General features: G+C 41.6%; 1 protein-coding gene across 3 annotated transcripts in view; it reads right to left on the bottom strand.

Annotated features, from left to right (window-relative positions):
- KDM5A (lysine demethylase 5A) overlaps nucleotides 1–3,829 on the bottom strand; it is an 84,388-nt gene extending 80,559 nt beyond the window's left edge. Inside the window, exons 1-2 of one of the 3 annotated variants that reach the window (XM_019925933.3) lie at nucleotides 3,232–3,829; nucleotides 673–750 (exon numbers count right to left, since the gene is read on the bottom strand). In XM_019925933.3, the coding sequence (XP_019781492.1) occupies nucleotides 673–750; nucleotides 3,232–3,396 (243 nt within the window). In that variant the 5' untranslated portion in view covers nucleotides 3,397–3,829. The remainder of the gene's footprint in view (nucleotides 1–672; nucleotides 751–3,231) is intronic. The other 2 variants (XM_019925926.3, XM_019925931.3) reach the window with 2 other exon arrangements.
- Nucleotides 3,830–10,475: the final 6,646 nt, after the last annotated feature.

A 10,475-nucleotide genomic window follows, 5' to 3' on the forward strand; every position in this document is an offset into this window, starting at 1 on the left:
AAATGCTTTAGGAGCAGCAAGGAAAAAAAACAAACTCAGCATGACATATTAAGCCCTAACTGTCTAAGATTTCTCTTTTGTACTCTGGAAGTTTTTTACCACATTGAAGAATCTTCTGAAAATCTCAAAAACAGGAAGAACAACTATCTAAACAGATTTCAACTTAGAAATTTAAGAGACATTCAAAATGTTTAAAGGGAGACCTTAATAAATCAGATTAAGAGTCCTAGAAAAGTTCTGTTAGAGCAAAAAACCAAACAAACATACAAAAAACACCTTGGAAAACTAGGTTTTTTTAATAGAAGAATTTTTAAAACGGTTTTCCAAAAACTACAAGATACAGAGTCCTCCAACATTAACAAAAGAAAAATTTATTAGAATAATTAGCACTGAAGAAAGTAGAATTTAAGAATTCCAGTTCTCTAAAGCTAAATACTGGATATTTCCACCGTGAAAAACATGGCTAGAGATAGTGTCCCAAAATCCCAGTTAAGCAGAAGAAACTGTAATAACTACTATAAACAATTTTTTTTAATCGGAAACTTCCTTCCATTCAGTCCCAATTAACATTAATTTTGAGCCCTGGTACATGAGCTTCTTAAAGTTCTCTACCTGGAGTCCTGATATAAAGAATAGATCAGGAGACAGAAACGGTGATGTAACAACACTCACCTCAAGTTCATTCAGACGCTGGACTCTGGGAGTAAAACGGAAACTTTTTACTTCACATGCAAATGGAGGCTGCCAATCCTAAATAGAAAAAATTTCTTCACCATATTGGTTAATAAGCAAGGAATGCACTATTCATTCCCTTAATTTAAGGGGTGAGTTGCCACAAATCATGTTGACAACAGATCAACTTACAAGTCTTCTTTAGTTAGAGACTGAAAGAATAATATTTTTTAGATAAAATAATTTATTATTACTTATCTCTAACATTCTAATACTAAGCTTATTTTATCAATTTTCTCCTCAAATCTCACAGTCCCATCATTTATATCTGACAATTACGCTTTCCCCAATTACTCAAGTGGAATGCAATAAGCTCATCTCAATACAGCATCTAGTAAACATCCAAGTTTATCAAAATAAAAAGAAAATAGAATTTGAAAGAAACAAAAAAAGGTAAAATTAAAGACCAAAAAGTAATGTTTTAGAAGTACTTATGTAATTGGACAATGTGTTTTTTCATTCATGTGGAATGTGACACAGCACTTTAAAGTCTATGTTATATAAATGTTTTGTTCAAAGCCCAGCTTCTGGGCACCCAAATTTTTTTTTCAATATTAAAATTTTTTAAAAAATAGCAAACCCACAGAACAAGGACAATTTCCAGATTGGAGATGTGGTATAACTGAAATGAGACAGCACATTTCAAGTAGAGTTCCAGAGACCATAGTTTGATTTAGCCTAAATAGTAATCTATTTAAAAATGTGAAAAGTAGTAAAAAATTTTTATCTTACCTTGGAAACTAAAGAAATCCACCAACATTGAAATTAAATTCTGCTTGTAAACAACATTTATTTTCGATAATAATATTGTGACACAAAGAGAAGGTATATTATTTCAACCTTTTGTAAGTAAAAAAAAGCTATACATATATATTTTTTTTTTAAACTAAAAGGAACCTTGTATAGAATTTCTAATTCATTAAAGCAACAGAATAAATGAAAATATGGTTTAGGAAAAGCCTCAGTGCTTAAGGTTTTGTCAATATCAGGTAATCTTGATAGAAAAAGAATTAAGTGAAAATAAATTTTTCATAAAATAGTTAAGTGAACTTTGGGGAGGATGCCAATACACGTACCACCACTCATCATAGCAATTATTTGTTAATCCTTTGCTTGCAACTGATAGTCTATAATCTTAATCAAATTCAATGAGCATAAAGGAAGTAGCTTGCCTAAGTTTTAGAAACAAATAGATTGATCTAGATTCAAAATCTACTTTGCCATTGCCCAAGATCACACATCTGATAAGTTATTTAACTTATCCAGACTTGTCTCATCTGTAAAATGACCTTATTTACTTACTGAGGCTTCAAAGAATATTAAATGAAAACATCTGTAAATGCTACACTAACTGCTCCTCCTCCCCCCTCCATCTAAGCTCTTTTTATTCACTGTGGTAGTTTGCACACTTCTGTGCTAGTTTGCGATGAGAGAAGCTTTTTAAAATGCAACAAGGTGTAAAAAGACTGGATTTTATTTTATTACTAGTAGACAAAACATAAAGCAAGATATCCCTTTAAGGAGCACTAAGACATGGTTCACAAACTTTAATGTTCATTAAGAATCAGGAAAGTACTTGCTAGAAAAGCAGTTTCTAGAACTTCCATATCCCGAAACTGATTCCAGTCTGGGAATGAGGCCTAGGGATCTGCATTTTCACAAGCATCCGGTCGACCCTAGTGCAGGTGGACCAGGAACATCATTTGGAAAGCACTGGACCTAACGGGTAGAGAGAAAACCTTTGACCTTGAGCAAACCCTCAACCTCTTGGGGCACTAATCCCCGCAAAACAAAGAGTAGTATCAGCTTTCCTCGCCGTAAAGACAGGATCCTAACTAACCTAGAGGCAAACCCAGTTACGTGCAATAACTGCGATTCTTATGTTTTTAAGATTTCAACGTTTTCTTCCACCTCCATTATTGACAAATTTTTTCTAAACCTCTAAATGTTTAAAGTAATTGCTGCTTTTTCCTTCTCCTCCCCCGGGAAGACTTTTTTTCACTGCCGCGGTAATCAGTCTGGGGTGCTTGTTTGGGGATACCACCTCAAGGGACAACTAGAGCTCAGATTACCACTTAAGAAACCTTAGCCCTGAGATGAGGCCTGCAGATACTTAATAAATCAAGCGTCAGCAGGGCTAGGAGGAAGCAAGAGCCGACGGAACGGCAGTTTTTCCTATCGCACTGTAACGAGGATTATACGCGAGGGTAGGGCCGTCACGTCACGATACTTCAGTCACCTTACGGCCAAAGAAAGGCCGAAAGCCTTTGTTACCCTTGCCCACAACCCAAGAGGGGAAAAAAAGTATCAGTTCCCAAGCTCTTGGCGGATAGGCCCCGGGACACGACTCTCGCGTCCAGACGTGCCTACCGAAGACCCCAAAGAAACCAAAGCGGAAACACGGAGAAACTTAAAGTCCAGGTGTCGAGACGCCAGTGCGAGCGAACGCGAAAGGGCAGCGGACCGGGAAGTCGAGCTAAGCCGATCAGACTCCAGTACCTTGGGCGGTCGGATTTTGCAGATGCCGGTTTTCTCCGCCAGGGGCCGGATGCGGCCGATGAAGCTGAGCGGGTCTGTGAACTCCTCCCAGCTGGGCTCAAAGACCGGGCACTCCGGCGGCGGCACGAACTCCGCCGCGTAGCCCCCCGGCCCCACGGCCGCCATGGTGGCACCGGGGGCCCACGGGGAGAAACGCTGGCTGGGGCCCGGTGATCGCGCTCACGTCCCCTGACAGGGGCCGAAGCTCATCTTCTCGGGCGAGACCCGCTCAACACACGAACCCCCAAACCGCTTCCTCCTGCGTTTGTTATTGTTTCCTTCGGGGCTTTTCCTCTCGGATCGGGGCTCACCGGAAGTCGGCGTGCGACCAAATCCCTCCGCCAACAGAAACAGGATCCCTCCGCAGCGACGTGTCGCCCCGCTACGCGACCTTCCTTCCCCCTCCCTCTCCCGGCAACGCAGGTCGCTCCTTGGTTCCTCGTGCGCCGAAGTTCCGCGCTGCCGACGACTCCCAGCGGCCCAGCCCGGCGGCCCAGCCGCCCCTCCTACTGGGCTGTGGGGGAAGCGGCCGGACCGAGCGGGGCGCTCTTCCGGCGCGGAGGATGCGTAATGCGCCGGGGGCAGAGGTTCTACTTCCGGCGAGCGGAGCCCGGTCCCTCTTTGTGTACAAATGGACCGGAACACAAGCGACCGGACCTCGCAGGGCTGCCTGTTTCAACCTCCGTGTCTGTCTGTTTCCAGATAACTACCTTTTCCGGCATCGCCCTTTTTTTAGTCCTTTCACCTTTGGTGTCCCTCTCGAATAATCTCGTTCGGCCACTTTAATCCGCCCCATCTCCATAGCAACAAGTTCGGGTCCAGCCCACCCTCCCGAATCTCCCCGTGGGCCGGCCTTCGCCACCATCCGGGAATTGATTTCGTCCTCCGAGAAGCAACGGCTGTTGACCTTGTTTTTCCAACCGTTGGAGCCTTTCTCAGTTTTCTGTAACAGCTACGGCAGCTGTTCTGGCCCTGCTTGTCGAACATCTCTGTGCCGGCGGGCATAGACGCTTCCTCCAAGTTGCTGAGAATGACGCAGAAAGTACTAAAGAAGAAACCGTGAAACGGTAGTTCTTGTATTATCTATTGGAAGGAAGACTTCCTTCCCAGGGCTTGATCTCATGTTCCCTTTCAATTTAAGCTTCCCCCAGGACCTAAATTGCCAGCTATGGCTAATGACTACCGAATCTGTACTTGCAGCTTGGACTCCTCCCCTGAGTTACAAGCCAGTACATCTAGCTACCTACTGGACAACTACACTTTGGTAAACTCAATGTGTCTTGAACTCATAGTTCCCTACTGTTTTTTCAGTGTTTCCAGTTTCCACGGATGACTTCATTCATCTATTCAGTTGCCTGATCCAGAAATCCAGAAATAATCCTTAACTCTTGCTCTCTCACTACCCACATACAACCCTGTGTCAAGTCTGGAGATTCTATCACTTAAAAACCTTAAATCCACCCATGTCTCCATCCAAATTATCACGATCCTAATTTAAATTCTCTCTCCCCTGGACTGTGATAACAGCTCAGTTCTTGCCCCCTGTCACATCTCTTTCCTCTCATTTATCAGGTTGCTTGGTCTAAAGTCCAGAATTCACCTCGTCACTTTTCATCTCCAAACTCAACTCCAGGGACTTCCCTGGCGGTCCAGTGGTTAAGACTCCGTGCTCCCAATGCAGGGGACATGGGTTTGATCCCTGGTCGGGGAACTAAGATCCCTGCAAGCCACATGGCAGGGCCAAAAACAAACCAAAAACCAAAACAAACAAAACCAAACTCGACAACTCCAAACTCCTTTATTGTTTGCTGTCTTACCCCCAAGCTTCCTCTCTTATGCTTCTCCATGCAGTACAGAGAAACTTCTGTGGTGACTTCAATGCACCATGCTTTCTCACCTCTGAGCCTTCACAGATAATGTTTCCCGACCCCCACAGTTTCCTATATCCCTTTTCTGGCTAAATTCCTACTCATTCTTTATCAGATGAAGTTTGAAGGCAGTTTGCAGGAGAATTCCATCTTGCTTGAGGAGGCTGGCTTTTCGTTCTAGTCAAGCCTTCAACTGATTGGATGAGGCCCACCCACATTATGGAGGGCAATCTGCTATACTTAAAAGTTCATTGATTAGATGTTAATCTCATCCAAAAAAACACCCTCTGAGTTAACACATCACACTGTTAACATAAATATATTTGATGAGTAATAACAATATTTTCCAAAAGAAATTTAGTGAAAAGGGTGGCATTGGTTTACAGTTTTTGAAATTTTTAAAAAAATATTTAGCTTAGTGGCATCCAGCTAGATTCTCATATCTATTTCTGCCCTCAATCTGTTGTGGTATGTTGTTTGGGTTAAAATATATGAAGAAAATCCAACACCACACAGATGTGAATGGAAAAGGGACAAGTATTTTTTAAAATTTTAGCCTTTTCAAATCATTGTAATTTCTTTGAGGCTAGCAATGTGGAATCTAAAATTTTATCAATGAACTTTTTGTACTCTGTTGTATTAAAATGGTAGTCAACATTTGTCCTTGAATGGACTTTTTACCCAGTCATTTTGTAACATCATGCATTGATCATTTCAAAAATGTTGGTTCACTGAGTTATACAGATCTTCCAAATGTTGATGCAGATCATATATTATTTTTTAAATCACAAAAATATTACCATTGATCTTATCAAAAAATTAGGAAGCTGTCAAACTCATACTGACAGAAACAAGTTTTCCAAAATTACAATTTTTACTTGAAAAGCTCAAATATTCATTATCAACAAATACCATCCATTGTTTCCACTGAAGAGATGGGCTCACATTGTTCATCTTCAAGAAAATGTCTGTCAGAAACCTAGATCTGAATAACTATAGTTTGTCTATTAGGCCTTCTGGTGTTCCATGGAAAAAATGGCTAGTTTAGCTTGTGTTTTCCCTTGAGCAGACACTCCCACTTGGTGCAGAAGTGCACCATGTGTACTTCCCATTTCATCACAGACTATTAAAAAAGACATGTATTAAAGAGTCAAGGTTTATTAAAATGAATATTTTTACTGCTTCATCTGGTATTCTTAAGTAAAACTGGCTTTTTTTAAACCGTGAGTGCATGTGATGAAGACCACTTCTACAGTGTGTTGGTGCCACTGTGATGTGTGTGTGCTACAGGACCAGCAATTTCACCCACCATTGCCTTTGCACCATTGGGGCAAGTATCATTGGTGAAAAAGGAAAATAGCATCTTAGTATTAGTATGAAAATACTTTTGACTGCAAGACCTTCAGAAAGTATCTCAGGGACCAAAGGGGTCTGGGGACAAATAGGAGTCTGTAGACCACACTTTGAGAACTGCTGGTTTATCCTATAATTTGAATTAACATAATAAAGGAGAAAGGACTGGAAAAGACCTGCTTTAAAAAGAGGAAAGAGGGACTTCCCTGGTGGCGCAGTGGTTGAGAGTCCACCTGCCGATGCAGGGGACACGGGTTCGTGCCCCGGTCCTGGAAGATCCCACATGTCGTGGAGCAGCTAAGCCCATGCGCCACAACTACTGAGCCTGCGCTCTAGAGCCCACAAGCTACAACTACTGAAGCCCGCATGCCTAGAGCCTGTGCTCTGCAACAGGAGAAGCCACCACAATGAGAAGCCCGCACACTGCAACGAAGACTCAACGCAGCCAATAAATAAATAAATAACTTTTTTAAAAATAGAGGAAAGAAAAGTAAATAACCTATTAGAGCAACAGTCTCAACAACAGATCTTTGATTCTTAAATATTTAAACATTTAAGTTTTTACACTGTATATGTCACTAGGTTCTTCTAAAATACAATAAAATGGGTTCTCTGACATACTTTAACATTACAAGGAATCAAGTATAATTAACAAACCCTTAAATTCATTTAGGCCAAAATAATGACAGTTCATTTTGTATCTGGTGGTCTGTGATTGAATTCAATTATGTTCAATTCAATCAACATTTCTCTTAACATTTGGTTCCCACCCAATGCTATGTTTGATCACTTACTCCAGTGCTTCTTAACGTGTGTCAGAATGGAGTCTGGGGAAGGCATGTATATGGACCTAGCAAAACCAGACTTAGTATTTAGAAAAGAGACAAAAATTGTTATTTGTACTACAAAGTAGAGAAAGTAAAAGCCAACAGAGTCAATTAATAGGAATACATATACTATATACTTAAGACACATTTTTAAGTGGGGTTTGGGAAGACAGACTGCAAGTACTTCATAGGGGACAAATTGGAATAGGAGGGAGAAATTCAATTTTTATGAACTATACAGGTTGAAAAGCTATGGCTTAAAATATCCCTTCTTCCTTTATCATGATGTTTTTTGTTTGTTTGTTTTTATTTGGCTGCTCTGGGTCCTCGCTGCCGCACACGGGATCTTCGTTGTCCCATGCGAGATCTTCATTGTGGCATGCGGGATCTTTAGCTGCAGCATGCAGGATCTAGTTCCCTGACCAGGGATCGAACCCGGACCCCCTGCATTGGGAGCGCGGGGTCTTAACCCCTGGACCGCCAGGGAAGTCCCTATCATGATGTTTATAAGGAAATAAGTTGACCCTCGAACAACACAGGGATTAAGGGCACCAACCCTCCATGCAATCAAAAATCCACTATGATTTCCAGTCCACTGTGTCCATGGTGCCTCAGTATCTGCAGTTTCTCCTTATCCACAATTCCACATCCATGGATTCAACCAATCTGAGGTCATGGAGTTCTGTAGTATCTACTATTGAAAAAAAATCCATGTATAAATGGACCCATGCAGTTCAAACCTGTGCTTTTCAAGGATCAACTGTAATCATCACTTGAAATATTGCCTTAAAAAAATCTTCAGATCACGTTCCTACCAGAGCCATTAAATATGATGTAGGCCTGACACTTACAAGCGATCTCCAAATTCTTATGAACTGCTGCTGTGCAATACTGAATTAATCCCTTCCTTTATAACTTCCTTTTCTGTATCTTAATGTTTAAATGAAAGATCACTATGTTAAAAACTCTGGGGACTTCCGTGGCAGTCGAGCGCTTAAGACTCTGCACTTCCACTGCAGGGGGCATGGGTTCGATCCCTGGTTGGGAAACTAAGATCCCACATGCCATGTGGCATGGCCAAAACAACAACAACAACAACTCTGATATAAATGTATTTTCTTAACCAAAGCTCCTCTATATTTGTCTTCTCTTTCTTCTCCTGGAATACTATGCTGTACTAACTGAACTTATTATTGGCTTCAACATTGCCTTAAAATTCCACAATTTTTGAAAAAAATTTAAACCTTGACGTATTCTTCATAAGTAATTGATAGTTTTATTTTATCTCTTCTTCAAGACAATCAATGAAAATATTTGTACCTTAACTGAAGTCGACAGAAACTACTTGCAAATTATCACTTTTTATTGTCCTCCCTTAATTAAGGCATCAACAACTACTTTCAAATCATTCATATTTAAACACTCATATTTAATCTATGGCTACCTTCCCTCAAAGTGTCCACAGCTTATGCTTTACCCAAGATATAAGTATTAGTTACTTCACTATGATTTAATTTGTATGACCTTGAATGGATTCCTAATCACCTATGCTTTTCCACTGAGCAAATAAAGGACTGCTGTAAGGCGAGGAACATCATTATCAATGAATTTAGCGTGGTGCCAGGCAATCTTCTATGTGCTGGATATGTGGGCAATGAGCAACAACGAGGAGACAAAGTATGTCTCCTCACAGAACTTAGATTCTAGCGGTGAGGAGAGACAAAATCATGAGCACTCGCAAATATATACTATTCTAGGCAGTGATGAGGTCTTTTAAAAAGTAGAGAAGGGAGGGTGTGGAGGGTGTTAAGCGGGGGATAGGGCGGTCAGAGAAGGACTCAAGATTGATGACATCCGAATAGAAGCTGTGCTTTAAAACATATAATGGGGCTTCCCTGGTGGCGCAGTGGTTGGCCTGCCGATGCAGCGGACGCGGGTTCGTGCCCCAGTCCGGGAACATCCCACATGCCGCGGAGCGGCTGGGCCCGCCATGGCCAGTGAGCCTGCGCGTCCGGAGCCTGTGCTCCGCAACGGGAGAGGCCACAACAGTGAGAGGCCCGCGTACCGCAAAAACAAAACAACAAAACAAACAAACAAAAAATATATATATAATGACAACTTGCTACATGAATATCAAAGGGGAGGAATAACATCCAATTAAGTAGATGGTATTTGCATTGGCCTTGGTAGAAATTTATGAAGATTCATGGAAAGGGTCAATCCAGATAGGAGAGTGTGAGCCAAAGGTGGAAAGCACATGCTACATTCAAGAAATAACTAGTTATTTATTATAATGGAGAAAGTGTGGTCAGACTGTGGCAGTGTTTGAGTGCCCTATTATTATCTGGATTTCATTCTCTACTCTGTGGGGAGTCACCAGAAGTTATGAGCAGGAGTATTGAGACAGGCTGGGACCTGGGACGTGGGACCCTTTACTGCAGTGCTTGCAGCTGAACAAACATCTTCTCCTCCAGCAACAGAGCACAAAGAAACTATAAGGAACTAAAAATAACTGCATGCATCTGTGGTGGGGCAAATTATGAACAATAAGATACAAAAAGGCCAAAACCCACCTGCCACGATCCCTGCACACAGCACCACCAGGGGGGTAGGCAGACGCCCTAAGCCACCCCTCAGGCCGATCCACCGATCCATCCATACCCTCACCCCAGTTAAGGGACCATCTCACCACCCCCGCTTCGGGGAGCCAGCAAAGACACCTGTTTACTTGTTTTCACTCCTTCCTGCTGAAGCATGAGCTCCAATAAAGCCTTGCCTGAATTTCTCTTCTGGCCTCATCAATTTATAATGATTAAAGAGTCCAAGAACCCAGGTCGGTAACAGTATGACCTATCCAGAAGTGTGCTTTAAAAAAAAAAAAAAAAAAGCAGCTTTTAAGGAATGGATTGGAGAAGGAAAAAAAGAACCCGAGGCAAAAACACCAGTTAGAGAAACCTATTGAAGTAATCCAAGTTAATGGTAATGAGACACACAATGAAAATAAATAGTAAGATATAAATTTGAGAACTAGTAGGAAGGTAAGATCACCATGATTTGTTTTTTTAAAAAATGCAGGTGCCAAAAGAGAGACAAAAGTACTGAGCCAAGGTGTCTGGGAAAATCTTGATATAACTAACAGGAAATCACAAAAGGGGAA

This window comes from Tursiops truncatus, chromosome 11 (genome assembly GCF_011762595.2).
Source record: "Tursiops truncatus isolate mTurTru1 chromosome 11, mTurTru1.mat.Y, whole genome shotgun sequence".
In the NCBI taxonomy this organism is placed as follows: domain Eukaryota; kingdom Metazoa; phylum Chordata; class Mammalia; order Artiodactyla; family Delphinidae; genus Tursiops; species Tursiops truncatus.